Raw genomic sequence first — 25,685 nt, 5'->3', positions numbered from 1 at the left:
TGGTATCGTTGACACTGCCTGCTGGAGTATCCTCATCCCTTTATGTGGATGACTTAGCTATATGGTTTTCTAGCTCCTGCATGTTTACTGTTGAGCAAAGTATGCAACTTGCCTTGGACAAGATTTCTGCCTGGGCCACTTCCAAGGGTTTTCGGATTTCCCTTTCCCCTTCTAAAACTGTGGCTATGCACTTCTGTAGGCTGAGAGGGGTACATGCACACCCTGATCTCCAGCTTTGTGGCAGGAGACTCCGTTGTGTGACAGACAAAATTCTTGGGTATGACATTTGACTGTTGTCTGACATGGGTTTCACACTTGGCAAATCTTAAAACATCATGTATGAAGGCTCTCAGTCTCTTGAGGGTTCTGTCCCATACCTCTTGGGGTGCTGACTGGAGGACGCTCTTGCATTTGTTTCAGGTTTTTGAAATCTCCAAGCTGTCATATGAAATCTCCTCTGCCACAGAGGCCAGATTAAAAGCTCTAGATGCTGTCTGTCATGCTGGTCTTCGCCTTGCAACTGGAGCTTTTTGGTCAACTCCAATTCCCAGCTTGTTGGTGGAAGCTGGTGTGCCTCCCTTAGTTCTACTGTGTCAGTCTGTCGCAGCATGGTGCTGGCTCCGAATTCGTCGCTTTCCAGACTCACTTGTCTGTGAGTGTGTGAAGAAACAGTCTTATTTTTTGTGTTAGACACCCTCGCATGCCTCGTCCGTTTGGCTATAGGGTTCAGGATATTATGGAGGAGTTTGGTTTGTTGGCAGTACCTGTCAGTCCCGTTCGGATCCCGAGGGTTGCGCCATGGATATTGCCTAAGGTAACTTTCTGCAAGTTTTTTGCAGGCTCAAAGGATTCTGTTACCTCTCAGTGTCAGTCTACAGTTATTTTTAGAACATTCTTTTAGTCATGGTGGTTCTGTACCTGTGTATTATGATGGCTCTAAATCCGCATCTGGTGTTGGTTTTGGAGTGGTATTTCCCAATTTTAGCCGTGGAGGTAGTCTTCCTTTGGTTGGCTCAGTTTTTACTGCAGAGTTGTCAGCTATCATTTTAGCCCTGAAGTTGGTGTTTGTTCACTCTGACAATTATTTTACTATTTTTTGCGATTTTCAAGGGGCGCTTTTGGCTCTGGACTCTTTTGGCTCTGGACTCTTTTAACTCTTCCCATCCTATAGTTTTAGCTATCTTGGAATGGGTGTTCCTCATTTGTCGTCGGGGGAAGAGAGTGGATTTTTGCTGGGTTCCCCCACATGTTGGTGTGGGGGGCAATGAGAAGGCAGATGCATTGGCCAAGGCTGTGGCTTCTCAACAGCCCCCAACCGAATATCCACTTCCTGCTTCTGATGTAACACCCTCCTTGCGGTACAGAATTCATATGTGTTGGCAGAGATGCTGGGATGGTGTCGCTCTTAATAAGCTGAAAGAGGTCTTTCAGAGAGTGGTTGTGCCGAGGGTTCTCCTTTCCATGCCTCGGCAGTTGGAGGTGGCTCTTGCTAGGCTTCGTATTGGGCACTCTCGGCTTACACATGGGTTCCTGATGAGTAATGAGATTCAACCGTACTGTGATGACTGCCTTGTTGCCCTTAGTGTCCGTCACTTGCTGGTCGAGTGTCCGAGTTTGGGGGACCTGCATCAGAGATTCTTCCATAGGCATAGAGGGGCAGATGGTGCCTACTGTCTCTCCTTGATGCTTGGTGGAGTCCATAGTGTTTTTACTGATCTTTTTAGTTTTCTTCAGGAGGCGGACCTCCTTCATCTTTTATAAGAAATTGATATTTTCTTTTAACTGTTCTTTTATTATTTTCAGTGTTTTATTCCTAGTAATAGTTATTAACTTTATTTTGAATAATCGCTATTTATTTCCCTGCGTACTTTGGCTTATGTCCGGCGGCATATGACCCTGGCAGTTGCGCCGCCAGATTTTAATTATTTTCAATCAATCAATCAATCAACCTCTCCCCACCCCATCCCCACCCCCCGCCCCCTGAAGTATGCCGTCTGCTTACCTCTCCCCCCCTCCCCTGCCTAGAGTATTATACATCACTGCTACTATTCATGTTGTGTGTTTTCATTCAGTACCAGATATTGTTTGTGTAATTGCATACACCGATGCACGAAACACAGAATGTGTTTTTTCATGTATGTTTTTTTTATTTTGACAGCTACACAGCTATGAGGGAAGGGGGTGGGGGGAGGGAAGGTGGGGAGGGGAGAAGTGTTGGGGGGAAAGGTGTTGGGAGTGAGTGAGGAACACTGACATAATTATTTTGCATGCTATTGTTTGAAAAAAAAAAAAAAAAAAAAGGAGCTGGAAAATTCTGATAGGTGGAGGGAGGGAGGGAGGGGAGGAAGAGGAGGGGTGATGGGAGGGAAGGAGGGGAGGAAGAGGAGGGGTGATGGGAGTGAGTGGGGAAGGTCATGGGAGGGGAGGAATGAGGGAGGGAGGGTTTGGAGCACATAGAAAACTAGAGTCGCCCCGCCTGGAAGGGTAACTTTTTTCAGCTTTGACGGGCTATAGCTCATGAACCACTTGGCCCAAAATGCTCTGGTTTGCGGCATAAGGCGTGTAAATTCAAGCTCTAAACCTTGGGCATAAAACTTTTTACTTCTGTAAGAGTCAAAAAATTGACTCCATATGCAGGTTTTCAGGGAAGTTCGGTCGATTGAATTGTGTATCCTAGGGGCTAAGCCCATTCAAGCTGCACGTCATAAATAATTGCGCCAGGGCGCTTGGATAAACCATCACAAACCTAACCAAGACTGCTAGCCCATTGTCATCTGTTATTCCAACTCTGTCTAGCTAAGTAACCTGTATGGTTTGGCCAAGTTGAGGGGACTAGCCAGGATACAAGTTGATTATTATGGGTGAGTTAGAGTATTAATTATACCCTAATTTTTCTAAAAGACTCCTGTTATTTGAATTTAACATTTGTTTTTGTTAGATTAATACTCGTTACATAAGAGAGTAACAGATTTCTGACATTTCGGTGCCCCGAGTTAGTTTTGACAAAAGTATGCCGAGGCTTTAGAAGAGTTCAAGGTTGGATTCATGGGTTTGACTCGGGCACAGAAATGCACGTGTACCAAATTCCAAGTGGAGAAGCTGGTTCCTTCTGAATGATGAGCAGCTGTGTGCCGTGTTGGATCCATGGGACAGAAACTTCCGTATCTTTTTGGGGAGAAGTCCAATGGAATATTAATGAACTAACTGCTTCTGAGCTCAGGACAATTTAGTTGTTCATTTATATATATAGTTGTGGGGATAAAGATATAACCCAAGCAGCTTTAACAACCCAGGGAATAAGTTTAAAGGAAAAACTCTTCCCTACAATCATCAAAATTTAATGTGATCAACTGCCTCTGGGCTTAGATAAGTTTAGTCGTTTATTTAGAAATATGACTGTGGGGACAAAGATATAACCCAAGTGGTTTTAAAAGCCCAGGGAATAGATTTAATATAAAACCATTCCCACAATCATCAATATTTAATGTGCAAATATGGGAATTTATTGTGTAAGGAAGGTAATCAGCCAGAATGTCCATTTCCTTGTTAACCCCTACACCGCGGGCTTGTTTACCAATAACTTGCGTGTGCCGCGGGGTTATTTGGGCTCCGACAGACTCTCAAAAAATATTTGCCAAAAATCAGTTATTAGTCCTAGAATAATAAAATTACATATGCTTATGGCACATACCTTCAGCTTTCTCCTGGAATGATTGTTGAGCCTTCGTCGGTTACCGTAGGACTTGTGGAGACCTCTGAAGTAGGGTAACGAAGTCTCCACTTTACACTTCCCGACAACCCGTAATATGATTACCACAGCCAGATACAAACACTATAAACACTATTCTACAATTTTCAAGTAGTTTGGGATCCATACTAAAAAAAAAAACACTGTGAAAGCAATGGAAATTACGAGCGCGTCTGATCGTCGCACTGGCACTAGTTCGCTCATGGTAGCCTGTCATTTATTATTCATAAAACCCCTCACACTTTATATTTCTATTACTATATAACACTTATATATATCTACAGTCTTTATCCATAAGTTTCCTTCCGTAGTATTAGTTTATTGTCACTGTAGGGATTCAATTTCTTTCAGTAAAATACGTAGCATTCACTTTCTCGTCCTGTATACTGGCATTGAGAGTGAATGTCACTTTCATCTTCACTCTCATAACTCATAGCATTCAGACATGCTAGAGTGAAACTTTCACTTTCATTACTCCTAGGGTATATACTCGTAATCTTATAATACTACTCATTTACATTTCTATTTACGTTCTCTATTTTATTTACGTTATTTACATTTCTATTTTATTTACACTGTGTTGTGCACTGTCACTTGAAATAACTTATAAAACTATTTTCCATTGTTCACGTATATTTACATTCATTACTTTCACTTGCTGTTTACACATTATTTACACATTATTTACAATTCCACTTGCACTGTTTTACTCAATAGAAAGATCATAGTCACTCTTTTATCAATTGTCAGCCCTTTACCTCTTTCCACACGAGGTTTAGTAGGGGGTAAAGGTCACAGAGCCATTTGCATGGGGGTGAAAAAAAGGCCTTGAAGTCAGCAAGATGAAACGTACGTCCTCTCACTTCGGAAGATGAGAGTACACTGATAACGCAGGGGCAGCCTAGAGGCCTGCTTTAGGGGTTATTCAGAGTTACCAATATTACTTCTTGAAACAGCTAAGTCTAGCACTGATATGATTGGCAGGAAATCTAGACAATACATTATAAATCTGGTAGTTCCAGGTGAATGTAAATATTCTCCCTTCCCTCCTTACATGTATATTTATTACGAAAATAGATTAGAGGCCTACTTAGGAGATATATAATCAGAGCTACCAATGTTAAATCTTGAAACAGCTTTGTGTAGCACTGATATGATTGGCAGGAAATCTAGACAATACATTATAAATTAGGTAGTTCCAGGTGAATGTAAATATCATTTAGGCTTCTCCCTTCTCTCCTTACATGTATATTTATTACGAAAATAGATTATACGGCATATTTCAAGGGGAAAAAAACAGCGAAAATTAGCGAACGAGTGCACGTGAGGTGTTGTCAGGTGATAATTAGCCAATTCCAGGTGTATGGCACTCTCACTTACCTGATTTCTTACTTGTATATATTATTTGGTATAAGAATACGACATAGGGCTTATTTCAATGGATGAAATCAGTGAAAAATTCCAGGGAAGATTTACTTAGCGTAGCATGGCCGGGCAGGCGAGAGCATAGGGTAATGGAGGGGGGGTAGGGAGGGGAGTCAAGAACGGGGAGAAATGGCTAAATTGTCAACAATGGATGGGAGTACAGATGAGATTAGGAGTGCTGACTAGTGTTGGACATTGTCAGTACTGATAGATGATACAAGCCCCCACTGGAAAGCCTGGGTGAATTCAAAATAACACAGAATCACAAAAGCGACGCCCCGCGGTATGATCCCTTGCTCCCAAGCGTCACGAAAGTGATGCCCCGCGGTTAAGGGGTTAAAGAAGTTAACAAGTGGTAAGGTAGGATGGGTAACAAGAGATATAAACAGTTATAAGGAAGTATTAGAGGAAATACCATTGTCAAAGGAGAAGTTACGTAGCCTTTGGAATATATTAAAGGAGTTGGACTTAGTATGAAGAAAGTTATACTAATCTAGAAGCAGCTACAGTGAAGGAAGATCATGGAGATCTGTTGGAATCAGAGACTACAAAATATAAAAGTAACCTAGAGGAATATATAGCAATCATAAAGTTGCTTGAAACCAAATTAGCTAATTCTACCACAGAAACTCGAATTGTGTAACTACGGAGTAAAGCCACACTACCAGAAATTACGTTTCCAGAGTTTGATGGGGAGCAGAATTGGAGATCCTTTTGGGATAAATTTAAATACCGTACTTAGTCCATGACAGAAGAGACCTCTCCAATGTACGTAAATTCACCTGTCAGTTAGGACAGGTCAAGGGCACACCTTACAAGTTAAGTGTATTACCAGTTGAAGAAAATAATTATGAGGCAGCTTTGGCTCTCCTTTGACAGAATTATGAAGATAGGGAGTAGGTCATTACCCAGTTATTGAAGACTCTAATTAAATTACTCATACCTAAATATGATTTTGATTCCTTGGAAAACTTTCGGATTGCAGCGAGTTGTAATTTAAAGCATTAGGTAACTTTGGGGGATGAAGTACGTGAAAGGGTACAGCAGGGAAGAAAGGTTGTTGGTACACTGAAAGCAGTGATGAGAAATAGGGAGGTGAGTATGGAAGTTAAGAAGTCACTGCATGATGGTATTGTGATCCCTACCCTGACGTATGGAAGCGAGGAGTGGACCTTGCAAGAGGGGAACAAGTCAAGAGTGAGAGCAGTGGAAATGAGTTACTTGAGAGGAGCATGTGGAGTGACGTGGAGGGACAGGTTGACGAATGAAGAAGTGAAGGGGGGGGTGAGTTGGGGGGAGGGTAGTCAAATGGTGGGTGACAGAGTGACTTGGAGGCGTTTTGTCTGTGGCCACCCTTTGCGGGATTAGGGCGATGGGCTATAGATAGATAGATAGATAGGTAATTACGAAGATATAAAAGCTGCAGATTGGGTTCTTTCTAGAACTGTATCCTTCAAGTTGCTACCTGGAACAAAGGATGCATTGTATGGTAGGTACCAAAAGGATCATTTCTGCTGTTAGAAGATTGAGGAGGGCTTAATGCAACTCTGTAAACATTTGCAAGGACCAGTGAAGCCTGCTGAAAATAAACAGAAGGTCAAATTGAAGACAAGAACCACAAACCAACTGGCTGTGAAACCTAAGTCAGAGATGGTTAAGTCTGTAAATAAAGAAGAGGTTGGCACTTATCTTAGCTCCTGAAAATCTGAGAAGAAAGCACAAAAGACAAGGAATGGACAAGCTGATGATATTAAGGAGGCAAAAACTTTCATGGTAAAGGACAGGAAAGGTTGTGTGTTTTGTAGTAAACAACATTCCAGTGTATATTGTCTGAGTTATCCTGATTATGCCTCTAGAATTGTGAGGTTGAAGGAACTGAGATATTGTATAATTTGCATGAATTCAGGATACGTATCTGCGGACTGCAAAAATATATTAAATCTTTGTTTCAAGTGCAAAGAGATAATCATAATAGTGCTTTGTGTCCAAGGACAATCAGGTATGAGGTTCCTAAACCCGCAGGTGTCAATATGACGGTTGCAAAAGCAAATACTCCAGTAACAGTGCCAGCTGCAGTTCCAACTGCAGATGTGAAAGTAATGGTAGAAAATAGATGTGTATCAGCATGTACTCTTTTTAATATGGGAGCATGGAAAACCTTAATTTCTGCAGATTCTGTGGAGAAATTTAAGTTACCTATTATCGGCGAAGTAAATATAGCAGTATTTTCAACTAGTAAGGAAGCACAGTCCTTTGATTTAGTTATACCATTAATACAACTTGGCAGAATAAATTCCATATGACAACAGGTGTACTGGATATGATGGAAACAAATTTAATTATCAAAGGACTGAAGGAAACCTCTGATCATCTTCAGAGCCTAGGGATAAGGTTGACTAAACAGAATGCTAAGTCAGACGCTGTGGGTCCCATAATAATTAATATTGGTTCAGATTACTGTGAAAGATTCATACATAGGATTTTCAAGGAGAATAAAGTACAGTTGTTCAGAGTCCAGGAGGTACCCTTATTATGGGTCAATTGCCTTTTCCAAAGCAAGCCAGAGTGGCGGACAAATTGGTAGACTCAGTCTTTGTTACCCCCGCACAGTCATTGATGGTAGCTAGAATCGATGCAGAATTAGAACCTATTCAAATACGTGACTTATTGGATGAGAAAATTGAACCTGTACACAAATTGTGGGACTTACGAAGAGTAGGTATACACTCTGAAGAACCAGCCCCTGAAAAGAAAATAACTATGGATTTGTAAGATCAGTCTGTGGAATTTAAAGATGGACAGTATTGGGTTGGATTACCACGGAGGCTAAACCATTCGGAGTTACCAACAAATTACCAGGCAGCTAAGGCTCAATTAAATTCTTTTTAAAGAAAGTTGAGAGACAACAGTATATGATAATAATATAAAGGATCAGTTGAAGAATAAATTTATAGAAGAGACAGAATTCCATGTTAATCATAAAGATGGACATTATTTACCACACCATGCTGCAAGCAAGGATTCAGTAACAACTCCCATAAGGATAGTTTTTTACTGTACTGTACAAGTAAAGCATCCAAAGGATTAGCAAGCTTGAACTACTGTCTGTACTTTTGACCTACACTAACAGAGAAGTTGAGGAACATGTTACTATGATTTATGGAGAAACCTTATGCTTATACAACACACATTAATAAGGCTTGTCTCAGAATAAGGTTGAGAGAAATGGACAGGAAGTTTACAAAATTCCTCTGGCCTCAAGACCCTCAAAATGAGGATAGTCCTTTGAAAACTTACTGTTTCTGATCGGTGCTCTTTGACTCATAAGCTAGTCCTTCCCTACTATGCAACACTTTGAAGAATCATTTTGAAAATGTCAAATGCCCAGAAATAGGGCAGGCCTTCTATATGGATAACTTACAAGGTTTTGCTCACACAGAGGTGTAACCATAGATGGCTTATGATGTAGCCAATTCCAAATATGAGAAGACAAATTTACCATTACAGAGCTGGAATACATATTCACCACTTTTAAGGAATAGAATACAAGAGAACTATCCTAATATTGACATTCTCAAAACTCAAAAGTGTTGGATCTTAACTGGGATACAAGGGCTGATGAAATAAGTCTAAAACCAATTAAGTTCCCTGATGTTACTCTCATCAAGAGGTCCTTGTTAAGTCAGGTCTCCATGTTATTTGATCCATTAGGATTGGTCAGCCCCATAGTTATTAGAGGTATAGGTTTAGTGCAAAAGGCTTAGAGAGAAAAGTTGGAATGGGCACTGAATTAGGTGAGAAGTATGTTGAACAATGGGAACAGATTAGAGAGGAATTTGAAAAATCATCAAGCATTTGTATTCCCAGACAGATAAACAGTAATGAGCAGACACATTAGCATATATTTTGTGATGCATCTCAAAAGGCATATGGGACAGTAGCTTACTGTGCAACAGATGATAGTAGAATTATTATGTCTAAAGCCAGAGTTGCATCAATTAAAGGAAGAACCCTACCTCAAATAGAATTGGCTTCCATAGAAGTAGGAACTAAACTGGCCAGGTATTTAAGCACTACTCTTAACACTCAGTTTGAGGATATTTATATATGGACTGACAGTGAGATCTGTCTCTTACTTGAGAGGAAAGGAAGACAGTAAAATTCCTTTCGTCTGGAATAGAGTGAAGACCATAAATGGGCTGTCTTCCATATTTAAATTCATGTATGTATCCTCCAACAAAACCCAGCTGATCTGCTGTCAAGAGGCTTGACATTGAAGAGATTGATTAAAGATGACTTGTGGTTCAAGGGTCCTAAATGGTTACTTACTAAAGTGTGGCCTGAGCAGAAACAGTATAATATTGCCGAGGTTAGTGTTGTAAACGTGGATCCTGTAGTACCTGAGCCAGATGTGATAGATACCAGTAGATTTTCATCACTAAGACAACTCCTTAACACTACTAAATTAGTTGTAAAATTTTTAATTAAGAAAGTGGGGTTTGAAGAGTTTGATCCCATGGAATATTAGGTGATAAAGCTGCAAAAGAAATATTATGGAGAGATTGTTGACCTTTTAAGCCAAGACACAAGCAGCTGTAATAAGCTGATAAGAGATCTAGAATTATTCTTGGATGGAAAGGCTCTAATCAGATGCTGTGGTAGAATAGTACTGTAAAGGCTAATTTGTCTCTCCAAGCTAGACACCCTGTATTTTCATCCAAGAATGATTATTTTGTACAATTAATTGTTAAGGAGGCCCATGAGTTTGCTCTTCATGGAGATGTGCCACAGACTTTTGCCTGAGTTTGAGAAAGGTATTGGATTCCTAAGGGTAGACAGGTCGTAAAGAAATATCTGAAGAGTTGCAATGGGGGGAGGCGGTGGCTGAATCGGTAGAGAGGCTACCTGCAGCCCTAATGGACCCAGGCTCGAATCCTGGGTGGGGCAGGGAACAGTTTAAGGATTTGAATTTCATAAACACGGACTTTCCTGATCTATGGTACCAGAAGACCTGCCGACATGTCATAAAAATACCCCAGCTAATACCAATACACCAGTCCTGTATGAGACAGTTCTAGCATGTATTCAGTATGGACAGTGGGTGTTAGCACCAAAGTGGTGACATGTGGAGGTGTAGGAGGACTACTGGGCCTTGGGATAGGCCAGTGCCCCCAAGAAATAGGCCCTGAAGCCTTGGCCCAGAGTCAGACACATTAAAAAAAAAAAAAAAAAAAAAAAATGTAGAAGGTATGAACAACGACCATATGACTATCTAGGACCACCTGCTTTACCAAAGGATAGGGTATATGTAAGTCGGACCTTTAAAGTAACTGGAGCTGATTACACGGGCTATGATTGTTGTGGGTGAGGGAACTCCCCATAAGGTGCACATATGTTTGTTTAATTGCACCTACACTAGGGCTGTCCATCTAGAAATGGCAGAAGATTTAAGTTCAGAGACATTCCTGAATGTATTCAGAAGATTTGCAAATAGAAGGCCTTGTCCTAGTAAATTAATAAGTGACAACAGAACAAATTTCATTGGAGTATCACCTATAATTTTAAACATAACGAGTGACCCAAAGGTTATGTCGATGCTGGGAATCCGAAATTGTACCTGGCAGTTCATAGCTCCTAGAACACCACAGCAAAATGGATTCACTGAACGAATGATTGGCATTGTGAAGAACTGCCTTAGGAACTAAGATCACAAGAGAAGACCTGAGAACAGAAATAACTGAACTGAGGCTAGAATTAATGATAGGCCTTTAACCTATCTAGATAATACTAGCATATCAAATGAGGCCTTGACATATGCTCATATGTTGTATGGCAGAAAGCTCCATCCGGTGCCTTGTGTTGATAACGAGGAGGAAGTAGATGATCCCATGAGAGAATAATGAACTAAGGTAACATCTGCATGACGGATATCAACGTTTGAAAAATGTATTGAACATCTGGAATAGGCATTGGGACGAAGATTAATGTTTTGAGCCCAAGAGAAAGGTTTTACGGGCTCAAGCTGCCAGTAACAAGTCAATCGTAAACATAGGAGATGTGGTCTTGGTAAAAACAGACCAACCAAGATCCCAGTGGCCATTAGTTAAAGTTATCTCCACTCATCCACATTTGGAGGGGATGCAGAGACTTGCAAAAATTAAATGTAGGGGACATATCAACATAAAAACCATTGATAAATTGGTGCCCCTCGAGTTAACGGCAACCCCTGAGACTGTGAATCATGGAGAAAAATTGGATCTAGATGCGCAACCTAGAAGTGCTGCAGCACAGGGTTCTCAACACTTGTGGAGAGATCTTCTGGCTAGAGGTCACAGTACATGATACAGCGTGTCATTTTTCGCGTGGCCCCAAAACTATGGAAACTATTTTTCCCCAGAGGAAGGTATCCTGTGTTAGTGGTATTTGTGCTTCTTTCTTCATTTTAATAGTTATCCCTGTTGAAAGCAGAAGAGAATACCAGAGAGTGTTTATTACTAATTCAAGTGTATTTTTAACCCAGAGATTTAGCTCTAGTTTCTGGTTAATAATTCTTATTATTAATAAATTAAATGCTACTGCATTTAACCTTTATGGATAACTGTATAGTAAATTCATATATAAATACTTAGGAATTTTCCACTGTACCTAACTGTACCTGAGTGGTGTGGTGACATGGAAAACAGAGGAAGGTCTAACATATCTTGTATAGATAAAGTGAATATTTGGATTTAGTTTTATTTAAAACTAAAATTAACTTGTTAAGCTGGATTTTCCTTGTAAATTTCAGGATTGAATTCATTTTATTTAAGTAATTATAATTAAATACTGTTTGGCATCTCTGAATCCTATGAGGGAAAGGAGATATGTCATTGCTCAGTTCTGTGCCTTAAGCTTGTTCAAGCTGCATGTTGTAAATAATTGCACCAGGATGCTCGGATTAACCCTCACAAACCTAACCAAGACCACTAGCCCATTGTCATCTGTTATTCCGACTCTATCTAGCTAAGTAACCTTTATGGTTTGGCCAAATTGGAGGGACTAGCTAGGATATAAGGAGATAATTATGGGTGACTTAAAGTACTGTATTATTTATACTCTATTTTTTCTAAGGGACTCCTATTACCAGGAGTAGACTGTAGCACCAGTCGAGCAGGGCAGTACTCCCAAGGTGGATGGAAAGCTGATGACAGGGAGAGCTGGAGCTCCTGTTTCATCAGCCCACGGGACTAGTTCCTGACCATCCCCTTTTGCTGAACTTTTTCAGTGTCTCATTAACACAGAGAGTAGGCCAGCATGTTCTCTAATACAAGTTTCTCTAACTGTCAACAGCAGACTACATGCATGGTACACACTACACTTCCTTTTCAAAATTAAAAGTAAAATGGCACCAGAAAATCAGGCCTCAGAGTCCCCAGGGGGTAGGGGGGACGATAAATTCCCCCACCATCAGTCCCTCTCCCGGTGACGACTCAGAGAGATGCCTGGAACCACTGTCTGACTCACTTCATATCTGCAACATTCACGGCCTTTCCTCCAACTTTCTGTCGAACACCACTTCTACTCCTCTAAACCTCATCTTCTCTTCTTGACAGAGACTCAGCTGTCTGAGGCAACTGACAGCAAACCCTTTTCTGTTTCCTCCCACTTTCTCTATATTCATTTCAAAGCCAAAGTTGGATGTTGTGTATATGTACGCAATGATTTATCTTGCTCTCATGTTCCTGAACTTGATTCTTCTTAAGTCTCTATTCTCTGGCTTTGGCTTTCTTATCATTCTCTGACTAAATATATCTGTGCTGTTTACTTACCCCCTAATTCTACTGACTATCAAAAATTCTTCAAATATCTTACTTCTACGATGGAACACATTCTATCCATTTCTCCTTTCTCTGAAATCTCCATTCTAGGAGATTTCCATGTTCACCACCATCTTTGGCTTTCCTCTCTTTTCACTGATCCACCTGGTGAACAAGCCTACACCTTTTCTATCCTTAATGACTTAGAGCAGCTTGTACAGCACCCTACCCATATCCCTGACCGCCTTGGAGAGAGCTCCAACATACTTGACCTCTTCCTTACAACTAATCCTTCTGCTTAAACTGTTAATCTTTCCTCTCCGTTGGGCTCCTCCGATCACAGCCTTATTGCCTTAACCTGTCCTATTGCTTAGGTATGGCCTGTGGACCCTCCAAAGAAATGTCGTCTATGGCACTTTGGAGCTGGTGATTGGGAGGCCCTCAGGCTGTACCTCTTTGAGTTTCCCTGGAATGATTATTGCTTCCATGGCCGGGAGCCATCTTTTTTTTTTTTTTTTTTTTTTTTTTTTTTTTTAGTGCGAGGAAGAAGGAACCAAAGGCCATGAGCAAGCAGTGACAGTTCCCTCCAAGAGAAAAACAAAATACAATAGAGAGCCAAATTCAAGATCCGATCATTTTGAGATGCCTGGACACACTGCGTTTGAAAGACTGGAGATCAAAGGCAGCAGGAAATACAGACAGAGGGAGACAGTTCCAGAGCTGACCTGTTGCATAAATGAAAGACTGGGAGTAATGGTTACCTCTTGCATTAGAGAGTTGGACAGAAAAGGGATGAGAGTTTGCTGCCAGACGGGTGCTACGCGCCCGTCATAGAGGTGGAGGAATGCAAGCAGACAGTTCAGAGGAGCAGTGACCCTTAAAGTAGCGATAGAAAAGAGATAAAGATGCAACAGTGTGGCGAAGAGACAGAGGTTGAAGGGAGTCAGTAAGAGGAGGAGAGTTAATGAGACAAAAAGCCTTTGACTCCACCCTATTGAGAAGAGCTGTATGTGGGGAGCCTCCCCACACATGAGAGTTGTACTCCACACAGGGGCGGATAAAACCCCTGTATAGAGTCAACAATTGTGCAGGGGTAAAGAAAGAGTGGAGTCGGCTTAGCACACCCAATCTCTTGGAAGCAGATTTTACAAGAGATGTAATATGATTTTTCCAAGATAAGTCCCGAGTAAATGAAACCCCAAGCATGTTCAAGGATGATGCAGGATTAAGCTGAATATTATTAAAAATTAGTGGGTATACCTGTGGAAGATTTTGTAGGGTTGACAGGTGTAAGAACTGAGTCTTAGATTCATTAAAAACAACCATATTATTTTTACCCCAGTCAGAGATATGAGCCAAGTCAGACATTAGGTGTGCCATAGCCTCATCCATTGTTTGTTGAAGTAACTGTTGAGATGGACGTTGCGGGAACCGAATGGAAAGGTGAAGGGTGGAGTCATCAGCGTATGAGTGGATAGGGTTAGATGTACAGCTTAGAAGATCATTGATGAATAAAAAGAAGAGAGTTGGTGATAGGACAGAGCCCTGAGGAACACCACTGTTGATAGATCTAGGAGAAGAACGATGGCCGTCTACAACAGCGGCTATAGAACGACCAGAAAGGAAGCTAGCGATGAAGGCACAGATAGAAGGATAGAAACCGTAGGAGGGCAGTTTGGAAATTAAAGATTTATGCCAGACTCGATCGAAAGCCTTTGAGATGTCAAGTGCAATGGCAAAGCTTTCGCCAAAGTCCCGAAAGGAGAATGACCAGGAGTCTGAAAGGTAGGTGAGAAGATCGCCAGTGGAGCGTCCCTGATGGAACCCATACTGACGATCGGAAAGAAGGTTGTGATGGGAAATATGCCTTAAAATTTTTCTCTTGAGAATTGACCCGAAAACTTTTGAAATACAGGTCGTTAAAGCAATTGGACAATAGTTGGAGGGTTGGGAGTGGTCACCCTTCTTTGGGACTGGCTGAATGAGAGCAAACTTCCAGCAAGAAGGAAAGGTACAAGTTGACTGACAAAGGCGAAAGAGTTTGCCTAGGCAGGGTGTAAGCACAGAAGCACAGTTCTTGAGAACAACAGGAGGGACCCCATCTGGCCCATATGCCTTATTAGTACTGAGGCCAGTGATGGCAGAAAATACATCAACTGAAGAAATTTTAATGACAGCCATGAGGAAGTCAGAGGGGGGAAGTGATGGAGGAACAGCACCGGAATCGTCTAAGGTGGAATTGGAGGAGAAAGTCTGTGCGAAGAGATCTGCTTTATCAGTAGAAGAAATAGCTACAGAACCATCAGAGTAGAAAAGAGGAGGGAAGGATGATGAGGTAAAGTTGTTAGAAAGATTTTTGGCAAGGTTCCAGAAGGAGGGGGAAGAATTCGAGTTGGAGAGTTGAGAGCATTTAGTATGGATGAAATTATTTTTAGTAGAGCGAAGAACAGACTTAGCACGATTCTGGGCAGAAACGTAAAGATGATGTGATTCAGGGGTGGGTTGGCTCCGGTACCTTTTGTAGGCCCTCTTCTTGTTGCGGACAGCATTAGAACAAGTGTGATTAAACCAAGGCTTTCTTGCGTTAGTCAAAGGATATGAGAAAGGAATGTATGCTTCCATGCCCGAAAGAATAACCTCCGTAATGCGCAAGGCACACTCAGATGGCTCCCGACCATGGAAGCAATAATCATTCCAAGGAAAATCAAAGAAGTACTGCCTGAGGGCCTCCCAGTCCGCGGCTCCAAAATGCCACAGACGACGTTTCCCTGGAGGGTCCACAGGCCGTACCGGAGTGATAGGACAGGTTAAGGTAATAAGGTTGTGATCGGAGGAGCCCAATGGAGAGAAAAGATTAACAGAGTAAGCAGAAGGATTAGTTGTGAGGAAGAGGTCAAGTATGTTGGAGCTCTCTCCAAGGCGGTCAGGGATACGGGTAGGGTGCTGTACAAGCTGCTCTAGGTCATTAAGGATAGAAAAGATGTAGGCTTGTTCACCAGGTGGATCCGTGAAAGGAGAGGAGAGCCAAAGGTGGTGGTGAACATGGAAATCTCCTAGAATGGAGATTTCAGAGAAAGGAGAAATGGATAGAATGTGTTCCATAGTAGAAGTAAGATAGTCGAAGAATTTTTGATAGTCAGTAGAATTAGGGGATAAGTAAACAGCACAGATATATTTAGTCAGAGAATGACAGGAAAGCCGACGCCAGAATGTAGAGAATTCAGAAGAATCGAGTTCAGGAACACGAGAGCAAGATAAGTCATTACGTATATATACACAACAGTCACCTTTGGCTTTGAAATGAGTATAGAGAAAGTAGGAGGATATAGAAAAGGGTTTCTGTCAGTTGCCTCAGACAGCTGAGTCTCCGTTAGAAAAAGAAGGTGAGGTTTAGAGGAGGAGAGGTGGTGCTCAACAGAGCGAAAGTTAGAGGAAAGGCCGCGAATGTTGCAGAAATGAAGAAGAAGAGAGTCAGACAGTGGTTCCAGGCACCTCAAGTCGTCATCGGGAGAGGGGCGGATGGTGGGGGCATTTATGGTCCCCCCCCCTGGGGACTCCGAGGCTTGATGAAGAGATGCCATTTTTGTTAAATTTTGAATAGAAAGTGTAGTGTGTACTATGCCTTACGCATTACGGAGGTTATTCTCTCGGGCATGGAAGCATACATTCCTTTCTCATATCCTTTGACTAATGCAAGAAAGCCTTGGTTAATCACGCTTGTTCTAATGCTGTCTGCAACAAGGAGAGGGCCTATAAACGATATCAGCACCAACCCACCCTTGAATCACATCTTGTTTACGTTTCTGCCCGGAATCGTGCTAAGTCTGTTCTTCGCTTTGCTAAAAATAATTTAATCCGTACTAAGTGCTCTCAACTCTCCACCTCGAATTCTTCCCACTCCTTCTGGCCCCTTGCAAAAAACCTTTCTAACAACTTTACCTCATCATCCTTCCCTCCTCTTTTCTATTTTGATGGCTCTGTAGCTATTTCTTCTACTGACAAAGCAGATCTCTTCATTCAAACTTTCTCCTCCAATTCCACCTTAGACTATTCCAGGGCTGTTCTTCGATCACTTTCCCCCTCAGACTTCCTCATGGCTGACATTAAAATTTCTTCAGATGATGTATTTTCTGCCATCACTGGCCTCAGTACTAACAAGGCATATGGGCCTGATTGAGTCTCTCCTGTTGTCCTCAAGAACTGTGCTTCACTGCTTACATCCTGCCTAGATAAACTCTTTCGTCTTTGTCTATCAGCTTGTACCTTTCCTTCTTGCTGGAAGTTTGCTCTCATTCAGCCAGTCCCAAAGAAGGGTGACCGTTCCCAACCCTCTAACTATCGTCCAATTGCTTTAACATCTTGTGTTTCAAAAGTTTTAGTCAATTCTTAACCGAAGAATTTTAAAGCATCTTTCCTATCACACCTTTCTGATTGTCAATATGGGTTCCATCAGTGATGCGCCACTGGCCTCTCACCTACCATTCAGACTCCTGGTCATCCTCCTTTCAGAACTTTGGCGAAAGCTTTGCCATTGCACTTGACATCTCAAAGCCTTTCGATCGAGTCTGGCATAAATCTTTAATTTCCAAACTGCCCTCTTACAGTTTCTATCCTTCTATCTGTGCCTTCATCAATAGCTTCCTTTCTGTTTGTTCTATAGCTGCTGTTATAGACAGCCATCATTCTTCTAGATCTATCAACAGTGGTGTTCCTCAGGGCTCTGTCCTAACACCAACTTTCTTCCTTTTATTCATCAGTGACCTAAGCTGTACATCTAACCCTGTCCACACATACACTGATGATTCCACCCTTCACCTTTCCATTCGGTTCCCGCAACGTCCATCTCAGCAGCTACTCCAACAAACAAGGGATGAGGCTATGGCACACGTAATGTCTGACTTGGCTCGTGTCTCTGACTGGAGTAAAAATAATCTTGTTGTTTTTAATGCATCAAAAACTCAGTTTTTACACCTATCAACCCGACAAAATCTTCCACAGGAGTACCCTCTAAGGTTTTATAATATCCAGCTCAGTCCTGCATCATCTTTGAACATGCTTGGGGTTTCATTCACTCGGGACTTATCTTGGAAAAATTACATTGTATCTCTTGTAAAATCTGATTCCAAGAGATAAGGTGTGCTAAGCCGACTCTGTACCCTCTTTACCCCTGCACAGTTGTTAATTTTTTACATGGGTTTTATTCGCCCCTGTTTAGAGTACAACTCTCGTGTGTGGAGAGGCTCCCCACATACAGCTCTTCTCAATAGGGTGGAGTCAAAGGCTTTTCATCTTGTCAACTCTCCTCCTCTTACTGGCTCCCTCACTTCACCATACTGTTGCATCTTTATCTCTTGTCTGTCACTATTTCAATGGTCACTGTTCCTCTAACCTGTCTGTTTGCATCCCTTCACCTCTACGACAGGTGCGTAGCATCCGTCTAGCAACAAACTCTCATCCCTTTTCTGTCCAACTCTCTAATGCAAGAATTAACCGTTACTCCCAGGCCTTCATTTATGCAACTTGTCAACTCTGGAACTGTCTCTCTCTGTCTGTATTTCCTACTTCCTATGATCTCCAGTCTTTCAAACGCTGTGTGTCCAGGCATCTCGAAATGAACATATCTTGAATCTGGCTCCATTTTGCATTGTTTTTGTTTTTTCTTGAAAGGAATGGTTTGCGAGCTCTTGGCCTTTGGTTCCTTCTTTCTTGCATTAAAAAAAAAAAAAAATTAAATTTAATATTTGTTCTTAGACTACTATGTATGTATGTATGTATCTATCTATCTATAGGCCAATGCCCTAATCCCGCAAAGGGTGGCCGCAGACAAAACGCCTCCAAGTCGCTCTGTCACCCACCATTTGACTACCCTCCCCCCAACTCACCCCCCCCTCCCTCATATACCTCTGAACTCCATCTCTCCACCTCATCCTCGGTCTACCCCTTGTCAGAAAAGAGAGTAAAAAACTTCTGACATGTGCTGTAGTTTTACTGCTATGTCTCACAGTTAGAAAAAAGAAAATCAATGACCAGCTTTACGGGTATGAGATCAAAAAGGACAAGCTAAAACATGGATATACAAATTTCCCAGTTAAAACCACTCTAATTCTATTGTAATGAGTACAGAAACAGTTTTAAAGTAAGTTTTCAGCCCTTCTTCTAAGATGTGTGTCACAGTTTTCCTGAGAACAGCTCTTGATGAATATCACAGTTTATGAGTTAGGGCAAGCATCAGCTGTATCTGTGAAGACAGCAGGTATGAAACTTACTTGGGCACGCCATCAGGAGGCAGCACAATGCTGATTATATCATCCACCAGTTTGTACTTCATGATGCGGTCATTGGCTGTAGTTGAAGTCATGGATGGGGATGCATTGACCTGTGACCGAATAGTAAAAATAATGTATTATATGTGCCAACAGGTATCAGATGTGATGTTTATTGTACACCAACTTTCCCCATCATCCTTTCTTAGCCATTCTGCTTAAAATCTTAATCCCCTGCCAGCCAGGGTTTGCCCTCTCATGAATAAAATACTTAACAGTAGCCAAAATCAGGTAATGTGTCCATCATCGTGAAAATATTCCATCCACCCAGCTAAATCTTTTTTTGCTCCATCAGTGGTGTAGGGGCCATGGGGCCCTGGGCTAGGGCACTTATAATTCCTAATATTTAAAGTAAAGGTGCCCAGCCTCACTCATCCCTGAGCAGCATTATGCGATCAGTAAACCTCAACCACCTGACAGACAAACCATTACAGGCTCCATCCAGCTGGAGTGCCTTTAACCACAAGACCACCAGGTTTCATCTAGATATTTAATTGCCACCCAGCATAGTAAATGATTTCCTGAGTCAAAGGATCTGGCTTGTAACTCACTGTAGAATCACCTGAAGGCAACACTACATTGAGTATGTGGATGATTGGTACTCCCACCAACAACAAATGAAAAGTACCTGTATTAATCAAGACAATTTTAAAGTTGAAAAGAAATGGTTACCTGTGTGTGTGTGTGTGTGTGTGTGTGTGTGTGTGTGTGTGTGTGTGTGTGTGTGTGTGTGTATTTACCTATTTGTAGTATACAGGAATTGAGCGATGCTCGTGTTGTCCTGTTTCCATATCCACATTTATCTAGCTTACTTTTACACACATGAATGTTTTTCTCTTGCACCACCTTTTCGTCTAAGTCATTCCAAATACTTATGTATTTACCCAATATACCTAATTGAGATACACACGAAATATGCTATGCTCGTGGGTTCCCATCGCTGTTTCTTAGTAAGTCAAATTTAGCTTTAAACTCATTTAAGTTTTTAGACTGGATGATCTCTTTGTCAAGGCTATTCCATAAATCTATACTTCTGTAAGGAAAGCTATGTTTCTTGATATCCTTCAAGCGGCTTGACTTTTTCAATTTCATTCCGTGTCCTCTTGTTGCTCTCTTATCCCATTGCTCTCTTATCCCATAAAAACAGATCTTCTCGGTCAATTTTATCTACTCCCACCATGGTTCTGAACACTGCAATCATGTCTCCCCTCTTTCTCCTTTCCTCTAAGGAAGGCAAATCCAGCTTTTCCAGCCTCTCTCTGTATGACAGATCTGCCAGACTGGGAACCATCTTGGTTGCTGTTCTTTGTATTCTCTCAATCTTGTTTATATCTTTCTTTTTGTGTGGGGACCACACTACGGCTGCATATTCTAACCTGGGGCGGATCATGGCCACTATCAATTTTTTCATCATCTCCTCATCCATATAATGAAATGCTACTCTTATGTTAGTCAGGAGTTTATAAGTCTCTCTAACTATCTTACTAATGTGCTTTTCAGGTGACAAACTATCTTGGACCAGCACTCCCAAGTCTTTCTCTTCTCTCATTTTAGTGATTAATTCATTACCCAACAAATAATTCAGTGATGGCCTCCTGGTACTTTTACCCATTTCCAATAGTTTACATTTCTTTACATTAAATTTCATTTCCCACATCCGGCTCCAATCATGTATCCTATCCAGATCCTCCTGCAGCATTTTACAATCCTCCTCAACCTCTACCTTCCTCAAGATCTTTACATCATCAGCAAACAGACTTGCATAACTGTTCACTCCATCTACCATATCATTTACGTAAATCAGGAACATTACTGGCGCCAACACCGAGCCCTGTGGGACTCCACTTGTTACTTCCCTCCATCCAGACATCCTATCCTTTATTACTGTCCTCATTTGTCTGTCCCTCAAAAAGTCTCTCATTGATTCCAGGAGTTTCCCCTTCAGTCCTCCTATATATTCTAGTTTCCACATTAGTCTCTTATGAGGTACCTTGTCAAAGGCCTTCTCTAAGTCTAAGTACACACAATCCACCCAACCATCTCTCGCCTGTACCACGTCAATCGCTCTTGAGTAAAAGCTCAACAAGTTAGAAACACATGACCTTCCACTTCTGAATCCAAACTGACATTTGGCCAAAATATTCATCTCTTCTAGATAGTTTATCCATCTGTCTTTCAGGATTCTCTCGCACAATTTTGCAACCATGCTGGTTAGAGACACTGGTCTTTAATTCAGGGGTTCTTCCCTGTTTCCTCCCTTATAAATTGGTACTACATTTGCCCTCTTCCATTCTTTTGGCACTTTCCCCTCTTCCAGAGAACACATGATTAAACTGTGAATTTCATCTGCCAGTTGTTCTCTGCATTCCTTCAGTACCAAATTAGAAATTCCATCAGGTCCTGGGGCTTTCCTTACATCTTGGGTTTCCAATAATTTGTATACTTCCTGTACCTCCACTTTTATATCTTTTATCACCAGAACATTTCTAGTCACTGGTTGTGTGTGTGTGTGTGTGTGTGTGTGTGTGTGTGTGTGTGTGTGTGTGTGTGTGTGTGTGTGTGTGTATTACCTAGTTGTGATATACAGGGAATGAGCTGTGCTCATGGGGTCCTGTCTCTGTTTCTCAATAAGTCAAATTTTGCTTTGAACTCATATGAGTTTTTAGACTGGACGATTTCTTTGTCCAGGCTGTTCCACAGGTCAGTGTATCTATATGGAAAACTATATTTCTTAATATCCTTCAAGCAACTTGGTTTTTTGAGTTTCATTCCATGTCCTCATGTTACTCTCCCCTCCCATAAAAACATATCTTCTGTGTCAATTATTTCTACCCCTATCATGGCCCTGAACACTGCAATCATGTCGCCCCTCTTTCTTCCACACTTCAGCGGTAGGCAGAAAGCTTTTCCAGCCTTTCTCTGTACTCCGCTGAGGGAGGCCACCTTGACATGGTGGCGGGGCTTGAAGCGTGGCTGGCAGTGCCACCTACTTTGGATGCATGCCTACCTTTGTAGGGTTCGGCATTTGTCGGTCTCGTGGACCAAGCACCCCCCACATCACTGGTGGAGGAGGCCTGCTGGTGATGTTAGTCCCTGCCCACTTGCCATCTAAGGCGTGACAGTCGCCTCCCAACGTGTTTGCCATGCGTGGCGTCCCGTAATGTTGGGAGACGGGAGTCCTGGGGGTTGAGTGATGCTGCATGATGCACCCTGCAGCTAGCAATACACCTCTTTGGTCCCTTATTCTGGCTAGACGGGTGGCCTGGTTGGGCCCGACTAGGTCAATCGGCTGGTCATGCGTTGGCTAGGGTCAAGTGGGCACTGGGGGGCCTGGTGGCTCCTATCGTCCTGGGGTCGTCCTCGTCCGGGTCCCCCAGTGGTTACCTGCGTATACCCTCCCACTACCTCTGAGGTTGCCAGTGGTCTTTTCCCTGGCATCTGACCTCCCCTTGTTGGGCTCCATGGTGGGTGGAGGGGTGGGGGAATGAAGGTTTCTTTTCTTTTATTGTGGAATCCACTCCCCCCGAATTTGGTGCTCATGTGGAGGATGGCCAGACTTTTGAGTCCCATGCCAGCGAAAACCTGCATTTAAGGGTACTTTTTTGTGCTGTAATCCAGGAAGCTATCGCATACGATACTCTTTATGCTGCCATGAGGCCTTTTGGTGTCATGAGCAGGTTAAAGTTTATTTTGTGCGAGGATGGAGCCTCATTTGATGCTTATGTTACCTTTTATGAGAGCGCTTCTGCATTGGCTGCTCTACGAACTTTAGATGAAGGTATTGCATTACTTAGATGCAAGGGTAAACTTTTCAGTGCAGCGAATCTGTCTGACAGTGACTTTGACTTCATACCTAAGCCTTTTGAGGATGACGATGGCATTTCAGACATTCCTAGGGACGTTCCTAAGCCATACTGGTATGTCGCCACATATAAGGATGGACTCAGCAATTTTATCAAAGGATCTGAATGCCTCGAGAGGAAAATAGGGAATATCCCTGAGGGGAATTTTAAGAGGTATGGGAGAAATTTGACAGTCAAAGCGGGGAATGACACAGGCTGCCCTTTTGTCTAAATTTACTCCATCTCCTGACTCAGTTCTTCAGTCTGTCTCCCCACATAAGACCTTCAACACTGCTAAAGGAGTCATTTACAGCAGTGATGTTTGTGATTTTAAGGATGAAGAGATACTGCGTTGTTGTCCTGCGAATGTTATTGAAGTAAAGAAGCTGAAGGGCTCAAATTCCGCTATTTGTCTGACATTTTCATCACCTCATCTGCCAGACTACATCAAAATCAGACACCTGAGATTTCATGTCAAGAAGTTTCGCCGTAGGCCAACACAGTGCTATAACTGTTTCAAATATGGTCATGTGAAGGACTCCTGCAAAAGTCAGAAATTATGCTTCATTTGTTCTGCCAGTCACGACCCTGAATTATGCTCTAACTCTAAGTTCTGCAAGCATTGTAGTGGTGGTCACTCTCCGAATTCAAAAACGTGCCTGCGGTACCAGTTCGAGCAGGAAATCATTGCGCTCACAGATAATGAGCATATTAGCTTTGGAAGTGCTCGGCATCGGTTGTTGACGGCCCACAAACACCCTAGCTCCAAATTTTCAAGTATCATCCAAGGGTTTCAATCCCATCGTTCTGATGACAGTCCTCTCAACTTTCTCACACTACTATTAGCAGCACTAAGCAGAATGTCCCTCAGTCACTCGCTAAGCCTCTTCCAGCTTCTGGCGACAGGCCTTCTGTTGGTCTTTCAACTTCTTCAGATTTGCATTCATCCCAAGCCCTTCGTGGTACTGGTGTTGTCTCTGGTAAGGGCCCCTCCTTTTCTCGGTCGTCCTCTGCCCAGTCATTGTTACCTCGCACTTCAAAGGCCGTCAGTAAGTAGAGTGCGGTTGCTCCCTCTGTGCGGGACTACTCTCGAGCAATCTCATTGTCTCCCCGTAATTCAAAGGCCGTCAGTAAGCGGAGTGCGGTTGCTCCCTCTGTGGGGAAGCACTCTAGAGCAATGTCGTTGTCACCTTGTCCTTCAAAGGCAATCAGAAAGCAGAGTGCAGTTGCTCCCTCTGTGAAGGAGCACTCTCATTCAATGAATGCAAAGGCTGACAATGACTTCACTTGTCCTCTGCGTTCTAAGAGATCCCAAAACTCTTCTTCCCCTATGGATACTGGTGGTATTCCACTATCCAATAAGTTCTCAAATCTTGATAAGGACTGTTCACCTGACAACTGTTCGATGGATGTCTCTCCTTTACCTTCTGTCTCTGACCCCCCTGTAGCGTCTGATATAGCTGTCTGCCCCCTCCCGAGGTGACAAAAACCCGTGTCTGTTTCATCTGAAACTTCTAAGTTTCCAGTCACCAAATCTGATGTTGACAAGTCTCTGATGAGCTGTCGTCTGTCATTGCACCCTGATACCAAACATGTGCCTTCATCTTCCTAACCGCGTAACGGAAAGGTTGGGGCTTCTGACGTTAGCAGGTAATTTTCCATTCTGACATCTTGCAATGGAATTTTAAGGGTCTTCACTCTAGGTCTGAGCAACTAAAAGTTCTGATGCATGACTCTGATCCAGGTATCGTTTGTCTCCAGGAGACCATGTTGGGCTCTGAGGTATACAATCCTGGACTGAATTATGTCTTTCATGGGTCCCCCCCCTCCGCCAGGAAATCGGGCACATGGGGGTGCAGCAATAACTGTTCATAGGTCCTTGCAGCACTCTTCTGTTCAATTGCAGATGACTCTCCAAGCTGTTGCTGTTACAGTTGTATTGGAATATTCACTCACGGTATGCTCCTTGTATCTTCCACCTGGTGGTGGTTTCAGTGAGCATGACATTGAAGACTAAATCTGTCAGCTTCCTGCCCCCTTTCTCCTTCTTGGGGACTTTAACGCCCATAATCCACTATGGGGTGGTACAATTTTGGATGCTGGTGGGAGAATTATAAATGACATACTCCAATTATATAATATCTCATTTTACAATGATGGCTTGATAACTTACCACACTGTGTGTAGTGGAGCCTCCTCCGCTATTGACTTGAGCTTGTGTTCTCCCTCCATCCTTATGGATTTTCATTGGTCAGTAAATCTTTTTCTGAATGGAAGCGATCATTACCCAATCCATTTAATGTCTGTGAAAAATGCCCCTGCTCATTCCTCTCCTAGGTGGAGGGAGCGGGAAGCTGACTGGTTGAATTATAAAAACGGTATAATACTGGCTAGGCTTTTCGAGTCCTTCTCTAGTCACTTGGAAGCCTATGATTATTTTGTTGCTGTGATTATGGGCAATGCCCGTGTGGCCATCCCTATGTTGAAAGGTAAACCGCGTCGACCAGCGGTCCCCTGGTGGAATAAAATCTGTGCCATACTAAGGAAAATT

General features: G+C 42.4%; 1 protein-coding gene across 1 annotated transcript in view; it reads right to left on the bottom strand.

Moving 5' to 3' along the window:
* Nucleotides 1-25,685, bottom strand: part of TTLL1B (Tubulin tyrosine ligase-like 1B) — a 586,529-nt gene that overhangs the window by 112,238 nt on the left and 448,606 nt on the right. Inside the window, exon 8 of the mRNA XM_080268174.1 lies at nt 19,236-19,345. Coding sequence (XP_080124300.1) covers nt 19,236-19,345 — 110 coding nt within the window. The remainder of the gene's footprint in view (nt 1-19,235; nt 19,346-25,685) is intronic.

This window comes from Coenobita brevimanus, chromosome 26 (assembly GCF_032717465.1).
Source record: "Coenobita brevimanus isolate Jiangsu-jjx chromosome 26, ASM3271746v2, whole genome shotgun sequence".
NCBI lineage: Eukaryota > Metazoa > Arthropoda > Malacostraca > Decapoda > Coenobitidae > Coenobita > Coenobita brevimanus.
The sequence above is the reverse complement of the archived record's forward strand: the minus strand, read 5'-3'. Positions and strand labels throughout refer to the sequence as shown.